Source organism: Podarcis vaucheri (genome assembly GCF_965113315.1).
Source record: "Podarcis vaucheri genome assembly, chromosome: 1".
NCBI classification, from domain to species: Eukaryota; Metazoa; Chordata; class Lepidosauria; order Squamata; family Lacertidae; genus Podarcis; species Podarcis vaucheri.
The window spans coordinates 30,930,030-30,948,601 of NC_138759.1; the positions used below are offsets into that span (position 1 = coordinate 30,930,030).

An 18,572-nucleotide genomic window follows, 5' to 3' on the forward strand; every position below is an offset into this window, starting at 1 on the left:
CTAAAGCCTAACGAAGCAGCACAGCCCTTTTCAAAAGAAGCGGCGCGCAAACGGAGGAGTTTTGCCTCCGCCCATGACCCGTAGTGACAGAAGCGGAGCGAGAAAGGCTCGGCGCTGAGGGCAGCCCGGCTTCCTGCCTGGGAAGCGCAGCACAGCCTCTCCCGATGTAAAGCGCCGGCCTGAGAAACGCCGCCGCGCCGCGCTCTGTAGTCGAAATCGATGGCTGGAGAAGCAGCTGGAAAACTACCTCTCCCGTGATGCTTTTCGAAAGCAACCGCCTTTCTCTTTCCCTGCCTGAGGAGCCGAGGAACGCGGCCCGCAGAAGGGCGCCGGGCCCAGCGCCGAGCATGGACGGGGGACCTGCGTGGTGCTGATCGGATCCCTGCCCGGCTGGTCGTCGCTCCCCGTCGTGGCGGCCCTGCTCCTCCGAGGGTAGGCGGCTGTCTTCTCCCTCCGTCGCGGGAACGGGGTCTCCGGCGCTTCCTCTGGCGTGGGGCTTTCTGAGCGAGGAGGCGCAAGACCGTGTCCTGAGGCGGCAAGTCATCGGGTGGAGATGCGCCGGGCTCCTGCTTTCTGCCTCGCCCCTTCCTGGCACTTGGGCTTGGCCAGAAGAGGTCCCAGCCGATTATCTCATGCCCACCCCCCGCCAGCAACATTGGCCGCTGCTGTTTATACGGAGTCATGAAGATGGACATCGGGATCTTCCGCCCCTGGAGACGCTGCTGCCTGAGGCAGTCGCCTCACCTTGCTTCATGGGTGTCCCGTCCCGGCCCTAGTCACCCGTGTTGCCTGCTGCTGCCTTACATTCTAGCATAGGCGCCTCTCTCTAACCTTTCTCTCTCTCTCTCTCTAATGAGATTGTAGTCTAATATAGGCAGAGAAGCAAGTAATGGAGGAGATGCAATGAGAAGAAAGGTTGGGTGGAATGGACTTGCATGTTTCTTAAAGTCATGTTGCAGTGGAAACTTATGGGGAAGATGGGGCTACTGCCCCCCCCCCGCTGTGGAGGCCAATCCACCCAGTGCCAATGGGGCAGTGCCCCAGCAGCATCAGTCCGGCCTTAAGACAGCTGCCAGCCTATTTGCCTTCTTGCTTATATTCAGTCCAGGGAGTGGCGCTTCCTGTCAGCTTCCTCCTCCTCCTCATAGAACTGAGCAAGGAAGAGCAGGAAGGAGATGAAACTAGAATGGGATGGATCTACCTCACACTGATCTTGGCGTGACCTGCTGTTGGCCTCCTTGTCTTCTGCCTTGCCAGCTGCAATGGGCACCATTCACCACTCTCTCTCCCACTAAGTGGTGGGAAGTTAAGGCCAAATATCACAAATGCAGATTTGCTTGCAGATTTGTTCTGGCAGCAGGTGTAGGATTGCCTCCTGTGTCATTTCGAGTGGCGTGTTTTTAAACATGCCGTATTGGTCAGATCGATCAGTTGCTCAGTGAAAGACAATAAGCTTCAGAGTGAGCCAGCAAAAATAGATCAGCTATACCTTGAAGCTGTACTAATTTCTAGCCATCCTTGAATTTAGAGCTATTGTATGCAAATATTTGATTCAGGATTATTAAACTGTGGCATCAAGAAAACAAGCGTAGTGTCTCTGAGGTTACTCTTGATGTCAGTTTTGGCCACACTTCTATGGCTGGTAAATCTGCTTTGCTTTACTTAAAATTAACAGCACAGAGGAGCACTTTTCAAGACACTTCCTAGGCAAAGTGCCACTGAGAACTTAACCAGACGTTTAAAAAATAAGCCTATAATTGAGCTGGTACCACCATTTTACAGTCTTTGGTTTTCCTTATCTGTTTGCTACATCCTAAATTTATTTTGCATATTCCCTGATGGTCAATGCATTTTTGCAAAAATAAAACACAAGACCTACGGTGTGGGTCTCTTTCTGAGGAGCTTGAACAAATGCAGTTGTATTGTAGGACTTGGCTGTAGACAATGAATTATGTGATGTGCTCTGGGTGGAAACTGGAAGCATGTAGATATGGGTCATGGATAGTGAGGTGGTCAGGGATTATTTCTTAATGAACTAAAGGTAATATATATGCAGTAAAGAAAAAAGTCTTATTTTCAGATGAACAGAATAAAGGTTGATGAGGAAGAATACTGGCACAGTTCCAAGTGTAAAGCATTTACGTTTGATGATGAAGATGATGAGCTTTTTCAGGTACAGTTCCTAGTCAGAACAAACTGAGAATGCACTATGCAGTGTCTCCTTGCCTGAAATGTTAAGGGAAGCAGAAATCTGCATATAGTGTAGTCTTTTTTAAATTATTGATGGATATGTTTCCATTGAAGGAATTAAGAAAGTAAAATTGAGGAATTGCTATACAGTGGTACCTCGGGTTACATTACCTTCGGGTAGCATAATTTTGAGTTATGAACGCAGCAAACCCAGAAGTATATACTTCCGGGTTTCGCCGCATGCACAGAAGCGGCGCCTCCGCATATGGACTTTTCAGGGTAAGTATGGACCCTGGGACGAATTAAGTTCGTATCCGGAGAGTGCACTGTATTTATATGAGCAGGAAGCATCATGTATGATTGAATGTGTGCACTTCACAAGATATGTGGCACAGAATTGGGATTCCTGATCATCTCATTCTTCATTCATTAGCAGAACACGTTTCTAGCCCTTGTGGTTGTGAAGATGTGCTTGAAAGTGAGCTTGCATCTGCAGGTTCAGAAATTTGGTATCGTGCAAAAGCATCTTTCCCTACATCATAGCCTCCAATAATCCTTACTCCAGATATATATTTTAGTCCTTTCTTGCCACATCATTTTTTCAAAAATCTATTTTCCTGCTACTAAATTGTTCCCTGCCAAACCATTTTAATGTCTTGTAAAAGTTGAAAAATGGGTACCTAATAAAACAATGTAATAGTGCTGCATGGCAAATATGCATTATTTTAAATGAGGTGTGAACTTGGCTTGTAACATTCTTTCACAATTTGCATCTGGTATATAAGGATTTGTTTGACTTTTTGTGGGTGGCATGTATCTAACACTTTTATCTATATTTTGAAATGAATATTTTAGATTTTAAAAACTATTTAGAGGTCTTTTGTTGAGTAAGTGGTATACAAATTTTGATGGATAAATAAATTCAACTTGTGCACAAACATAGAATACATCTGTTCTTGGGATACCGGTTCTTTAGAATGAAAGTGTACAGTCTATCTGGGTGGAATAGGGCTTGCCTTCATTTTCACTTTGGTTTTGTTCATAGCTGAAGGAGTCGAAACGAACAGTGAACAGCCTCCGAGATATTGTAGATGATGACGATGATCTTGAGAAGTTCAGCTGGAGTGGGGAGCCTGTGGGCAGTAAGTGGAGCAGAATGTTTTTGCATCTATCACCCATTCTTTGAATCTGAATTTGATTATTGCTGCCCTCTGACAAGAAAAATCTCATTAGAGCTACAGTTGTTAGAGCTACACCTACTAGGAAATATGGCCTACTGAGGTTTAGTGTGCTTAATGTTAAGTAGGAAAAGTGTCTAATGGTTTCATAAATTATCACAATTGTTTATTTTGCCTATTGCGTGCTTGAATTCCCCCTACCCGTTTCTGAAAAGTGGGAAGTGTGCAAACAAGGCCAAACAAATGCAGGGAGTAAAATGACTGCTTCTTTCAAAAACAAGTAGATTGATGGTACATTATGGGGGGGGGGGGCAAACCATGGTGTGTTTTGTGAAAACCCGGCTTGTTCCTTCACTCATTCTTTACTACTTACCCCAAATCCTGAGTGCATCATTCCTATGAGCCTCCCTATCAAAGAATTTCCCATGAAGGTAGTCTGTGCTTTGAATATTCCCGATTTTCCTCTGTTTTCCAAGAAAGAGAGTTTTTTAAATATCAAGGGTAGGTTAAGAGTTAAATGTCTCGGATGAGGTGATGATTTTGAAAAGCAATACATGAGAGCTAGGCCCAAAATCATGTATTTCAGAATCAATAACCCTTCTCTGCTCTAGAATTTTAAAGGCCTCATCTTATGCTTGCTAGAGAATTTACTCAGATAGTGCTCTTTCTCTCTCTCTCCATAGGCATTTCCTGGTCAATCAAGGAGACCGCCTCCAGCAGCAACAATACTGCTGAGGGAAAAGACTTGGGTGGGCAAAGAGGCTCTTCTTCATACGGAGCATTTCCCAAGCAAGCCTCTTCTTACTCACTGAGCAGCTTTTTCAAAGGTAGGACCTTTATTGGGACTTAGAATCACAGAATTGTAGAATTGGAAAGTACAGTACCCTGCAAGTTTTCTAGTTCAGCCCCCCACTATGAAGGAATCTCAACTAAAGCATCCATGACAGATGACCATCCATCTGCTTAAAAGTGTCCAAGGAAGGAGAAATCACTAGCTGCCGAGAGAGTCCATTCCACTGTTGAATAGCTCTTACCATCAGAAAGTTCTTTCTGATATTTAGTTGGAATCTCCTTTCTTGTAACTTGAATTCATTGGTTCAGGTCGTACCCTCTGGAGCAGGAGAAAACAAGCTTGCTGCATCTTCCATGTGACAGCTCTTGAGTTATTTGAAGATGGCTACCATATCCCAGGCTAAACATACCCAACTCAACCATTCCTCATAAGGCTTGGTTTCCAGACCCTTAATAAGCTTGGTCACCCTCCTCTGCATATGATCCAGCTTGTCAATATCCTTCTTAATTTGGACTCCCAGAACTGGACACAGTATTCCTAGGTGTGTAATGGGTTTTCAGTGTGAGGTGATAAATCTAGCTTTCTTAAGCTTTTCTTACTTGCTCTTTCTTTTCAGGAAGAAACAAACATGGGAGCTTTCAGTCACTTTCAGATGGTAAGAATCTAGATCTTTGTCCCCAGATTGCTTGAATGGTTGGCTTCTCCTTGCACAACAGTGGAAATTGGCTCCACTTTCTCCATTTCCCTGGCTAAAATTCTGACCATCTCTCTCCTTGAGTACTGCAAGCTGCTTCTTTCTGGCTTTCCCTTCCCACCACAGTACTTCCATATCGATTCAGAGCCCTACTTCCCAAACAGAATATATGGGAAGGTAGCTAACAGAGAGTAGCATCAGAGATCATTATATAACTTTACCCTTGAAGCTGGCACTCCTTGCTCCCTTTTGGCTTTTAGAAAGAAGGTGATAAGTTGTGTTTGTTGCGGTTTAGTCATCCAGGATTTTCTTTCTAATGTTTTTACAACTTCTGGTTGTAACTGGTGCTGTTTTATTGTGACTTCATAATTTTGATGGTGCTTCTGTTTCTAACGCAGTGTTTTTGAACTACTTGGTGGACCAAAATGGCATGGAAAGGAGGGCTCTAAATTGTGTGGGGTTTTTTTTTAAAAAATGCTGTCGTTCTCTCTTCAGCTCTTACAGACACAGGATTTAAAAGTTACGCCCCAGAACTGCGCAGACCAAAAGCAGACTACAAGGTAGGTATAATTTTGGAAGCCTGGATTCAGGACATCATTAAGGGGCGAAAGGGTTTGAAGCTGCAAACACTCCTCTTCTTCACCAAGGGCTGTCCCCACAGAGACTAGGGCTGTGATCCTGTGCATGCTTATTTGAGTGTAAGCCTCATTGAACATACTTGGATGATGTCAGGAGGTTTACAGCACAATCCTGTGCAGGTTCCACACTGTTCAAGTGGGACTTGCCCCCAGGTACTTGTTCACAGAATTGCTGTCTTAGAAGCTCTCTACCTTTAATAAGCAAGGAGATTCTCTCTAGTGGGTGGGAAAGGAAAGTGAGGAACCATGCTCCTGCATTGTCCCTTTTCTGGAAACTGCCATCATAACAATGTATTAATATTGTCCATTTAAATAATGGATAGCAAATCTCACTGAACATGTTGGCATCAGGGACGACTAATGTGTAGTGGGCATCAACCTTTATTTTTTTACATTTATATTCTGCCTTTCATCCAGCCTGGAACCCAGGGTGGCTTACATGGGGTTTCCAGGCAGTCTCTGCACTGATCAGACCCAAACCTACTTCGCTTCTGCAGGGTGGTAGCCTCATGGGGCCTTCAGACCATACCCAGGGACCATGCAGCTCTTCGACTTTCTTTCACTGTCAGTGACCAGCGGCATAGCCTGGCACGATACACATTCAATTTTAAGCCAATCCTAATGCATGGCAGACCATATGCACACCCCCCCCCCCCGCAGGCTTACAGTCCTTTACTTGCAGAACATCTTAAATATGTCATCCCTCCCACAAAGCTGTCTTCACAGGCTGTGGCTGCTTTTATTGTGCTGTGTTCCAGACCTGTCTTGGGTGCTTTTGCGTGCAATACTAGTCGCAAATGACTCTCCTATGAGTCATTTGATGGGATGCAAGCAATGTTACTTCTGGCACCCTGCTGTTGGGGTATCTCAATCATACCTATAAGACGAAGGAGTTTGTCCGAATCTGTGCTTCTCAAAATATTTTGAGTGTTAAAGGCATCATGTTTTTGTTTTGTTACATTTCAGGATTACAGCAGTGACTGGAGCCCTAAAGACACAGTAAGACGGCTGCAGAGAGGCAAGGTGAGACTTTTCTTCCCTGCTTCTGAAAGGGCCAGCCTTTGAATTTTTGGGTGGTGCTCCCATGCATATCCATTTCTTCTGCTCCTGCATGTCAACGCTGGAGATGTGGCTGTTGGTGGCTTTTCAGAGTTCTCTGTAAAGAACAGCCCTGTAATTTCCCTGTCTGAAAAGGAGGAGTTGAGGTCCTGCAAATGTCAGGAATGCCAGGGGATTATAGCAGAGGTAGCAGACTCTGCTCCATAATTGAAGCATGTCCCAAATGGCAAGGAATAATACGTTATTTCACTGACAGCTTTGGAGCAGGTATCCTGAGAAAGCATCCATAGATCTGGTGCAGGGCTCTTGATGCTTTCCGTTGGTAGATCAAAGGGGAACTAAGTTATTTTTTGTGAATATAGAGGTAGCACACAAGCTGCTCCTGGCTGCTTTAGAACTGGCAATGAGCTGATATGCCACACAACATCTGTGTTTAGGAAACCTTTCTGTAACCTTTAGAAAGTGAATTCTTTGTTCCATTTTAGTCTTAGAGGTTAGGATGAGAAAATGGGGGTATAAGAACGGAAAGTTCCCAGTGCTATAATGGCTCAGTTTCTGCTTAGTTTATCAGCTCTGTAGATTTAGACTAGCGGTAGTCAACCTTTTTATACCTACCACTCACTAATGCATCTTTCTTGATGGTTTAATTTCATTACCACCCACCAGTGCTCGATGGAAGGAGGATTCAGCTTGTGTCGCAGAACCCCCCCACTGCCCACCTAGAATCCTGAAATGCCCACTAGTGGGCAGTAGGGACCAGGTTGACAAGCCCTGATTTAGACAGTGGGTTCCTAACAGAGACTTGGCGTAGTGATCTAAGGCCTGCAGTTGGGATAGAGTGACCAAAATTCTTTTTCTGAAAGAGGATTCCTGTTGTACAAATCCCCAGTAAGGACTACCTTTCAGTGTGTGTATCTGCTCACATTCCAAATTCATGGACATAGAAGCACATGATAAGCTGTTTGTCTTGGTGGCTCAGAATAATTTTAATTGTGCCAAGACTACCACTCTGGCAACAAAGGCTTCCATTGGTATGTTTTGGCTCCTGAACCGCATGGAGAACAAATGACACATACAAATGATTAACCAACTGCAGCTCCTCTTCTGAGGAGTTTTATGATGAGCCACCTGTGTAGCTGTCTGTCTGAAGCAGGCCTCCACTCAGGTAATCCAGGTTCCTCTCTAATCCTTCCATTATTGTCATTCCGTTCTAGATCTGCTCACTGGAGAGATTTCACTCCCTACAGGACAAGCTGCAGCTACTGGATGAAGCTGTTGCAGTGCATGATGGGAATGTCATTACAGCCGTAAGTGCTGTGATCTTAAAATGTAGGGCAGAACAGGATGGGGGATACATGGCTACAGCCTAGTATGATCCCATTAACTTCTGTTTCTGTGGCCATTTGCATCTGAATGTGGGGGGTTTTACAATCAGTTTTCATATATTGGTTCTGATTAGCTGGAATTGAGTTTTAGATACTGGTTTCGTTGATCATTGGAAATATTAGGTTGCATTTTAGGAGACAAGGCATTTCCTTAACTTCCCTTGCCTCCAAGGATTTGAGGTATAAATGAACCTTATGAAGCTCTTCGAATATTTTCCCTAAAATGTCCCAAGGTCCAGATGCCATGTAAATGTTTAGGTTTCTAACGCACCAGAAAAATGCAAGTGTGCTTTTTCATATACAAGGTTCCACTATAAGTCACCTCCCAATTAGGTTAATGAGATGGGAAAGATTATTTCCCTGACGCCTTTGAGAACTTCTGCCTGGCTAGTTTATTCTCCTGGGTTTTGTAGGCCACTAGCTTTACCATGCATATGAAATCAGTTTCTCTCCAATTCTGGGCAGATACCACAAATCAGATGCTGTTGCATCTGCTTCCTAAGCAACCATTTCCAGTTATGCCTCAGGATCATGGCAGAAAATAAGCACCTTGTTGTCCATTTTCTTTCAGATCCTAATATTTCTGAAGAGAACCTTGAAGAAAGGTATGTGTGCCTGAAAAGTGGCTAGACCCAGTGGCAGGGGGCCAGGGCAGATTGGCTGTCTTTCCAGACCATTAAGATTACTACTTTTTTTTTTTTGCCTCCTTATCACAGCATTTGTGTTCATCATAATTTTAGTGCCAACAACTAGAAGGGGATAGCTTTGTTTGGAGTGGGAGGGGAACAGCCTTGCTGCAGAGGTTGACTATAGCGGCACTTTACTAAGCATGGAGAGATTGGGGGATGAGGATTGCTGTCACTCACTATCAGAGATCTGATGAGTACCACTTGTGCATCACGTTCTAGACCAGGCTTCCTCAGCCTCAGCCCTCCAGATGTTTTTGGCCTACAACTCCCATGATCTCTAGCTAGCAGGACCAGTGGTCAGGGATGGTGGGAATTGTAGTCTCAAAACATCTGGAGGGCCAAGGTTGAGGAAGCCTGTTCTAGACAGCATTATTGCAGCTGACATATTGGGAGGGAGTGGCGGATGGAGAAGGAGCTGCGCTTCCTCTGTGGCAATATTTTGCCTTTTGGATGGTTGGAAAGTGCAATTTATTCACCATGGAAATGGTGCCTTGACACAGACATTTGGGATCCAAGTCAGCCACTGAGTTGACAAAAGGCTGCCTCAGGTGACCGATTAGCACTGACATTTGGATTCAGTGCCCAAAATCAATAACTTGATTAATCCAAGATGGCCACAGTTTAGGCTTTCACCTGTTCTGACAAACCATATGATGACAACTGTGTGCATCCCAGACCATTAGCCACCTGTATTATTGGAAATGAAATCTATTCAGATAAAAGAAAGTGCTGTGCCATCTTCCTGCTAATACCTGATGTGAATGAGAATGATTCACTCCTGACCAGGCCAGTCAAGCACTTCTTGTCTGTTCATCCAGAAATCCTGTTCAGAGAGCTGGAGCTGCGGCAGGTGGCCTTGCGCCATTTAATACACTTTCTCAAGGAAACGGGGGACCAAAAACTTCTCCTGGACCTGCTGAGGTAAGATCCCAATGGAGCAATTCTTGTTTTGCAGGGCAGTTTTACCTGCCAAGTAATATGTATAAAAATGCATATGCTAGAGTCAAATGTATGTAAAAACTCTTATATCAGTGAAAATAAGATACAATGATGCATTATATTCAGTTGTTTTGCGAGAATGTATTTTGGAACAAAAATAGAAAATTTGTATATTAGCAGAAATTCACAGTCAAATGCTGATGAATTTTCAAGAGGACTTAAAAAAAATATCACAAACTAATGTGAAAATCTGGGGAACTGAATTTTAAGAATGGAAGAATGAGAAACTGAAATGGAGAGATTTGCCCATCCTTAGTGCTTAGCAGGACTGATGCTTGTTTTTCCTCTGCAGGTTCCTGGACAGGACAGAGGAGGTTGCAGTGAGTATCCATCATGCCCTGGCTCACTTCTTATTTGTAGGAAACAAAGATGTCCCGAGACATCCACTCAGGGCTGGCCCCAGCAGACTGAAGCAGCTGCCTCAGGTGGCAGAATCCCATGGGGTAGCACCCCACAAGCATTCCTGCTGCTGCCAGGGTTGCAGAATGGCTTCTGGTGGGATCTTGCCAGAAGCCACAGCCACATAACCCCAGGACGTGAGGCTTCAGCTGCAGGGAGGCGGCAACACCTTCCCATTGCACCTCAGTTGGCGAAACGGGACGGGCCACCCCTGTATCCATTCAGTATATATTTACTCTGCACATCCTACTAGTTCAAGTCAACTCTTCTTGAGCCTGCTGTGTGTTTCTGTTCCTGCCTTCTCCAGTTGACACAGTACCGTGAGCACCTGATGATCCAGGATGTGGAGAAACGAAAGGAGTTTCTGAAAGGTTGCGTTGGGTAAGTTTTTATAGGATGAAATGAGTTTGAGCCCTAGACATGAGGTGATTGCCAGTAAGCAGAATGGCCTTACTGTTCCTGCAAACCAGGAAGGGGAAGAGCAATGAAGAAAAGCTTTAACATTTAGAAAAATTTAGAAAAATTGTGACAGCAGTCCCTAACATGACGTTAGATGTGGAGAAATGAATAGAGAGGCATTTTTCTCCCTCTCTCCTAGTACTAAAACCCAGGATCATCCAGTGAAGCTGAACAGTGGTAGGTTCAGGACGGACAAAAGTAGGATTGGGGAACCTGTGGCTTCCAGTTGTTGTTGGACTCTTTAACTTCCATCAGCCCTAGTCAATCGGGCCAGTGGTCAAGGATGATGGGAGCTGTTGTCCAGGAACATTTGGAGGGCCAGAGGTCCCCCAACCCTGTTAAAGATCTTAGGGCCGATCCCTGGCATTTCCCAGTAGGCCAGAAATTGAAAGCAGCTCATTTTTAGGTTGGGCAGGGAGCTCCAAAAATAACCACCAACGTAGTTCATAATATACGCTTCAACACAACAACCCAATTGGAACTAAGGATGGACAAAATCAGCAAACCTTTTATATATAAAAGGAGAAAAACAAAACTGAAAAGAAACTCTTCTCCAATTTTAGGTTGCCATTTTCATTGGAAGATGCTGCTCATGTTCAAGACCATTATACGCTTCTGGAGAGGCAGATCATCATTGAGGTAAGGTCTCTTGCTCCGCCTTTGGGCACATGTGACTGGGAGTTCTCCCTCCTGACTCTGATCTGTTTGTTGTAATACCAAAGCTTCCTACTTGGATTGAAAGGGGGGAAATTACTAGGGGCTTGGCTTAATCAAGCAAGTCACATCTAGCATGTAGGATGGTTTTCTTGCTGTAGCCAGTCCATCATGATAGATGCTGAGAGACTGTTTAGCCTTCAGGTCATGCTGATAACTTACAGCCCTGCACTGATTTATAAGACTTGGCTGTAAGATTACTTACTTACAAGAATAAGATTACTATTCTTGCTTTTAAAGAAACAACCTGAAACTCCTACTGTTGTTAATAATAAGTAATATGCCATTGGAAGCCTGTCTTTAATTATTTTTATTTTATTTCTGCTATTTTTATACCACTTAACCACCAAAGTTTCTAAGTGGTATACATAAAAAATACAAAAAGCAGGCAGTGGATAAAATCATACAGTGGCTCTGTCTCTGATAACCTTCCACTGGCAGGCATTTTAGACAAGCTTCGGGCATATGGTGTCTGGTATGGCTGTTGTCAGTTTGCTGAAATTGTTTCAACTATGTTTATCAATTTTATTGTTGTGTTTTACCTGTCTTTGCCGCTGCATTTTTGTGTTTTGTGTCTTCTTGTTAGCTGCCTTGAGCACCATTTGGTGGAAAGGCAGGATACAAATTTTAACAAATATTACTACTTGCATTCCACCTTTCCTCCAAGGTGCTCAGGATGACATGCAAGAAGTTTCCCTTTTCCCTCCTGCACAACAACCCTGTGAGGTAGCTTGAGCTGAAAGACAGTGGCTGGACTAAGATGACTAAGAGTGCAGCCCAGTGTCCACTTACCTGGGAGTGAGCCCCACTACCTGTAGTGGGCCTTATTTCTGAGTAAATGCTTGTAGGATTTCTGCCTCAGTATGCCTCATGATTTGAGCTGAGATTTAAAACTGGTCATCCTTGTCCCTATTATATTACCTTATAATTATCCTTGTTTTTCACGCAGCATGTTTTTTCTGCCCCCCCCCCCAGGTAAATGACAAGCATTTAGAGTCAGCTGGGCAGACGGAGATATTTCGGAAGTACCCTCGAAAGGCCTCCATCCTAAACATGCCACTGGTCACCACGCTTTTCTACTCCTGCTTCTATCACTACACGGAGACTGAGGTTAGGGTAACAAATATGGCGGGTCCTCTGTATTAGTTACTGAAGCCTCATGCCCTGCCGAAGAAAAGGGGGAGCAAGATTTGGCTCACATGGCCTGGCCAACCAAAGTAGCCTGTTGCCTCCAAATTGGCAATATTCTGTTCAAGTATTGCAGGATTTCCGAGAAAGTGAGTAGCTGGGCTAGGTATAGGGATACTGTATGGGAGACTCCTTCCTGTCTCACGTACTTGGTTCAACCAGTTCCCATTATAATAAATATTAGCTATGACTGGAAGAAAGTAATGCACCATTAGTAATGCAGTGGTTGTTAAAGGTTTGGAACATTATATTCCAAAAGTAGAATAATAATAATAATAATAATAATAATAATAATAATAATAATAATAATAAAAAGAGTGGCTAGCTAGAGGTTAGCTAACAAGTTAAGTGAGCATTGGGTATTTAAAATAATAATTTACTGAAAGGAAAGGTACAATGTACAGTTATTTTTTGTGTTTGCAAATGTGTGTAAAGATGAACAGATGGATAGATGGATTAGATGTGAAAATGCTAAAATAAATTTTATGGCATTATAGACTTTAAGTAAGTTCTTGATTTGTTGTGGCAGAGCTAAAGGAGACTAGGTTTTAGAGAGTATATAGTGCAAGACTCAGACTTGGTCGTGAGAAAGAGGTGATGAGAATATCGCCAGTTTTCTATAAATTGCCTGCCATCTATAGAATAGAATATTACAGAATAGTTGAGGTACCAACTAGGATGGGTCATCGCTATCCCCTCTCCTTTGTTAAATTTGCCATGTCTCTTCTTTCCAGGGAACATTCAGTAGTCCAGCAAACTTGAAGAAAACCTTCAAGGTAAGGGAGCTGTCTGCTGGGTATAATATCTGTGCATTCTAGGAGAGGGCAACACTGTTAGAAATGTGCAGAAATAAGACAAAGGTGTGCTTTGGGTGAAGGAATTAAGTCCTACAACAGATGACCAAGTCTAGCCGCAGCAGCTCAGTATAGCAAAGTTCATTGCACTGGCCTTTAGCACTTCAGTTTGGCATTGTGCCTTCCAGATATTGCTGCACTTCATCTAGTTGCTGGGTTGTACCTTAAGAATTGATTGATGCCAACCAGGAGCTCGCAACCCAACCCGCTGTCAATGCCTTTTCTAACATTTCAATGTTTCTGCCTTCTAGATCCCAGACAAACAGTATGTGCTGACAGCCCTGGCTGCTCGTGCCAAACTCCGGGCTTGGCATGATGTAGATGCTTTGTTCACCACCAAGGTGAGTCCCGGTGGTTTTCTCAAAGCCTGGGCCAAATATTGGGCCTTCATTGGCTCACGGGTATCAATGAGTCATTCTGCTTGACACAAAGCAAGGATGCGACTCTCCCAGATGTTGTTGGACTGTACAAATCACCCGGCATCTGCCAACAGAGCCCAGTCTATATACTTGCCACCTCTGCTTTAAGATACCTGCCCTCCTGTAATACACTAGAGATCATCTCATACTTCAGTAGATCCTTGTTTCAGGCCTCTTTCACGCTTTCCCTTTAAGGATGCGGCACAGACTGAGAATACAGTGGTAGACGTGGGAAGCTGTTCATAAATTCTGCAGTCAACCTCCATTGAAAAAGAGCGGCATCCTCAGCCAAAGGAAGGATGCTTTTGCCATTTGAGTGTATAAGGAGGGGCATGCAGACAGAGGAGGAGCTGTCTTGAACATCCTTTGCTTGCTATTAAGAGTTTTTTTGCTGCATTTCCCATCCTGGAATCTCTGGGTTGCTTTTGTCACAAGATCTAATGTTAATGTGATTTTCGTATTGTGATTTCAGAACTGGTTGGGCTACACTAAAAAGAAAGCTCCTATTGGTTTTCATCGGGTAGTGGAGATCTTGCAGCGGAACAATGCCCCAGTACAAGTAAGTGAGTGACTTGCCCTGTTTCAGCAAACCAGTATCCTGCCTCTGAGGTTAGAGATTTCTAACTCTTCCCTGCAATTTCTTCATGTCTGCCACAAGTATATTCATCTTCATTTGGTTGTGCATAAGATGTTGGAAGGGAGAAGCCCCTCTGGCTGTGCTTGGTTTTCCTACTCCTTGATGGTTTTCTCAATCAAATCTATCTTTGAGTTAATTTATTTTTGTTTGACATATGGAGCATGGGGTTGCTGGCTTGACCGTGTGCCTTTTGCAGTATAATTTTTTTTATATCCAGAAATATAAACAACAATAAATTTAAGCAAAAGCAACTCCCTTTGATGGAGGAAGGCAGGTGCAGAGAAATGTGGTTTACAGATAAACTTGGGAGATGGAGAAGAGTAGTTTGGGGTAGCTCTGCTCTGTTGATGCTTCCTGTCTTTCTTATGCAGGTCTTACAGGAGTACGTGCGCCTGGTAGAAGATGTTGAGACCAAGTTGAACCTCGCAATGAAATACAAGTGCCATGACGTTGTTATAGATGTGAGTCCTTGCTGTGTGTGGTGGGGAGGAGGCGGCTCTTGTTCCTGACGGTTCTGGGAAGTCTGTCCTTGGACATAAGACGCTGCCTTTATACAGAGTCAAACCATTAGTCCATCTATCTCAGTGCTGTCTACACTGACTGGCAGCAGCTCTCCAGGGTTTCAGACAGAGGACATTCCCAGCCCTACCTGGAGATACCAGGGGTTGAAACTGTTTTATACAAGGCAGCTGCTCTACCCCTGAGCTACATTTCTTCTCCAGAGGATAAGAACTGCTTCCTTTCCAAAAAGGTTGAAGTGAAAGCACTGATTCTCCACTGGGGCAGTGCTCTGTCCCAAGGATCCAGATACAGACCAGCATGAAAGATTCACTGATACCCCTAAGGACCCAGCTGCAGGGATTCCAAAGAAAGAGGCCCAGAACACCTGAGTGATCTGCCCTAGTGGTTTATTATAGAGAGATACATCAAGAGACTCACATACAACAATACAATGCTGGCTTCCTTGCTTCACCTCAGAATGGATGCTGAGGTAGCAAGCACCATGGCTTTATCCATGAGGGTTTAATATGTTAAGTGTTACTTATACAAAAAGCAAGCTGGCAACAATAATCCAGGTAACTCACCCCTGCCTTAGAGGCCCGTTCCCAACTCTCATCCATCTCTCAGATAAGAGAATAGTTGGCAGGCAGCCAATGGGCCTGGGTAACAGCTTCCCCTCTCCCAACTATGCCAAAAGCTAAGGCTGTAAAGCAAGCACATAAGCATATGTGATATGTAGCAACTCATACCAATTAATTCAAGATGACGTTTACATGCGTTTCACCATTTGGTTCCACACAGGCAGCTTATTTACTTAAAGCATATCTATTCTATTCAACTTTCATCAAGGGTCCAGGGCAGCTAGCAGACAACAGAAAATTAAAAGAACATTATAGTAGAGAAGCAAAATGATAAAAATGACAGCAGGGCTAAGAACAGTGGAGTAAAAACCGCATTCTTCCACCAAAACCCAATTCTATTAGTAAGAGTTTCCAGCAGAGTTAAAAACTATTTTCTAGCAATGCTTAAGATGCCCAAGTTTCAAAAGCTGTCATTCTAAAAGGAATGCCTTGATTTGATGGTGGAATGCCATTAATGAAGGGCCAATTTCAGTGTTTCCTGGGAGGGAGTTCCAGAGTGCAGGCACTGAGAAGGCCAACTATGCTCTATCACTCTGAGATAGAGGACTGCCGTGTACCTTAGCTGGCTTTTGCTTTTTAACTAGACCTACAAAGACTTGAAGGATCGTCTCCAGTTGATGGCGTACAGATGTAAAGTTGATCGGGGTTCTCCAGCAGAGGAGAAGATTGATAGCATCCTCAGCAACCCGGTAAGAGAGAACAACTCATTCACACAGTTTGCTCCAGGGCTGTCTTTAGCATATGTGGTGCAGGGGTGCAAAAATCCGCCCAGCACCCCCAATTTTTTGGGGGGGAGGTCAAGGTTGTTCAGCTTTTTATAGAGGGGCAGCTCATAACTCAAAAAAAGCGGCAACAATAACTCCATCTTTCCATTTTTGCTATGCAAAAATGAAAGACACCACTAGGGGGCGCCACCAGATACGTTGATTCTGCAGCTCTTCTGCAAAAGAGAACGGAAACGACCCATCAACAGCAATCACCTGGGGGTCGCGGTTAAGGGCTTAGGCAGCTTCAGTGGTGGCCGCCCCCCAGAATTTGGCACCCGGGTGCAGCACATCCCTTGTGCCCCCAGGTAAAGACAGCCCTGGTTTGCTCTCATTCCGTTTTTTTCCCAGGTGCCAGCTTTGATTTAGTTGCAGAAAGTGAGGTTGAGCAATAAGGGCAAGCAGAAGTGATGTTGGGAAGAGCAGTTGATAACTGTTTAATGATCCTACTGTTGGCTCTTGTCACAGCTTTATCCTTTCATTTTCTCAGGAGTGGTAGACATCATCAAACTCATACCACATGCTGACTTTTTTTTTTGTAAGGGAGACTCTTGTGAGATAGTGGTATCACTTTTATATCGGGGCAAAACAAAACAAAAGCCAAGTATCTGTGTTCGTTTATCACGCCAGGCAGTTGCTTTGAGAGTCAACTGTTAGCTTGCATCTTTTCCCCTGCTGCCTCCAGAAATCCAATTCTACCTTTCAGATTCAATTTCATTTCCAATTTACAATGTAGTAGTGACTTGTAACAGTATACAGCTAGAAACCAAGAACATTCAGGACATGATTTCTGTGTACAAAATCCTTCTCCTAAATCGGAAGCTTAAAGACTTAATCCCCTTTAATGATACAGATGGCAGTAAAACTTACCTTCTACTTAATGGAGATGATTTGTGCAAGTTAATTGCTTGTTGTTTGATTTCCTATATGTCCTATAAGCTTGTGTGAAACAGGGCTTCTAACGTGGATTTTTTATTAATCCATTTCAAGCATTAACCCAAGATTGCTGGCTTTCATTTGGCTCTTCTGTTTCTACCGGATTGTCACTTAGCTGCACTGAAAGTAAAGTCTAATATCTCTATTTTGGTTAAAAGATTAAAATATATAATTTTACTCCCATTGTTTTCTCACAAATTGAGTATGGAGTCCTCTCTCCCCATCTGTTTTGACAGGTGTAGGTTCACTGGCTGTTGTCCAGGCAGCCGGGAGGTGTGATGATATTTGAAACTAGCCATATCTCATTCTGTTTCTCTTTCAGCAAATCCGATGGAAGAATTGAGAGCTGCTCACTCATCATGGAAGAAGCCTGATTTTACTGGAACAATGAAGGCAAGCTGCCAAACATAGCTCTGCATTGGTTTTAATCCGCTGCCCAGATTGTAGCTGGCTCTGCTTTTGGATCCTGGGACAGAACCCAAAGGAGATGTTCAGCCAACAGAACCAAAGCTAAAAAGCTGAAATCCAGCACTCTCTTTTCAACTTGACCATATGATGAATAGAACATGATCACATAAATGAGAAAAGTACATGTGACCAAGAAGCTGGCACCTAAACACTTCTATCTGTTCATCTGAGTCAGGAAGGATGGCTCCCTGTGAAATTGTTATTTATAGGAATTGTTTCCAGTCCTTTCATTTTATCCAGGTCCAAAGTGTGTGACAGTGACTGCTTTGATAGGATTGAAACTCAAGATAATTGGGATTTTTATTTAACTGAGGAAAGGCTGTATAAAGATTCTTCAAGGCGATCTAACCCCACCCGTGTTCTTCTCCCCAGATCATTGTATAATAACCACTTGCCTTTAGGCCAAGGAGAACATAAAGCCAATTCTAGTTGGAGACTGACCAATATGCTTCTTGGACAATGGTTGCATTTTCCCTCAGCAAGGGCTAATAAGACTACTTGTTCTTTGGTACTTCTTTCATAAAATGTACCACAGCCTGGATCCCTTTCTCTTCTGCCCTCTTCCTCCTTCATTTTTTCCATTCCTGTAAATAAAGCTTTGCCTCCCTCTGTGTGACTGCAATGTATTTTCTTGCTTTTTTATCTTGCAAAAGTCGAATAGCCAGCTGGGGTTATCATGGGGTTGTACCCTCAAGGGATTATAAGTAAAATGGGAAATTATTATCTAGGGACTCTAAAGCATTTTTGTCCACTGTGACTCTTCAGTGAGAGGACATACATACTTTTATATTTATGTTTATGTTTATGTTTATGTTTATATTAAAACACCACTCAATATTTTTTTTAAAAAAACCCTACAAAATATAAAACAGAAAAATCAAGAAAAACCCAACTACAAAACATACAAAAGTTTAAATACTAAAACACATTAATATTACCTCAACTTTCTAAGCATCTGGGTGTTGTT

At 43.5% G+C, this 18,572-nt stretch overlaps 1 protein-coding gene and 1 long non-coding RNA gene across 3 annotated transcripts; one reads left to right on the forward strand and one right to left on the reverse strand.

The window, feature by feature from the left end:
• The first annotated feature begins 23 nt into the window (after positions 1-23).
• On the forward strand, positions 24-18,214 carry VIPAS39 (VPS33B interacting protein, apical-basolateral polarity regulator, spe-39 homolog). 2 transcript variants are annotated; one of them, XM_082233574.1, is made up of 20 exons: positions 24-532; positions 2,081-2,173; positions 3,236-3,332; positions 4,052-4,195; positions 4,778-4,816; positions 5,351-5,415; positions 6,460-6,516; positions 7,767-7,859; positions 8,509-8,542; positions 9,445-9,547; positions 9,918-9,945; positions 10,332-10,405; positions 11,047-11,122; positions 12,173-12,307; positions 13,120-13,161; positions 13,491-13,580; positions 14,131-14,217; positions 14,667-14,756; positions 16,022-16,126; positions 17,460-18,214. In XM_082233574.1, exons 2-20 carry the CDS (start codon positions 2,081-2,083, stop codon positions 17,478-17,480), a joined length of 1,473 nt encoding a protein of 490 aa, XP_082089700.1. In that variant the 5' UTR covers positions 24-532; the 3' UTR covers positions 17,481-18,214. The 2 variants fall into 2 exon arrangements, with proteins under 2 accessions (XP_082089700.1, XP_082089701.1); XM_082233575.1 differs by having other exon boundaries at positions 24-432.
• LOC309539067 lies at positions 3,144-6,499 on the reverse strand. The gene is made up of 2 exons (XR_014222654.1): positions 6,371-6,499; positions 3,144-3,323 (listed from the first exon to the last, which is right to left on the reverse strand). It is a non-coding gene; the product is annotated as an uncharacterized lncRNA (long non-coding RNA).
• Positions 18,215-18,572: the final 358 nt, after the last annotated feature.

Bases quoted from the DNA above. Each gene is read 5' to 3' on its own strand.
- VIPAS39 (XM_082233574.1), top strand. From the start codon at position 2,081: ATGAACAGAATAAAGGTTGATGAGGAAGAATACTGGCACAGTTCCAAG. The intron at 4,817-5,350 runs GTAAGAATCTAG...TTCTCTCTTCAG, and splicing joins CTTTCAGTCACTTTCAGATG to CTCTTACAGACACAGGATTT. The intron at 12,308-13,119 runs GTTAGGGTAACA...TCTTCTTTCCAG, and splicing joins ATCACTACACGGAGACTGAG to GGAACATTCAGTAGTCCAGC.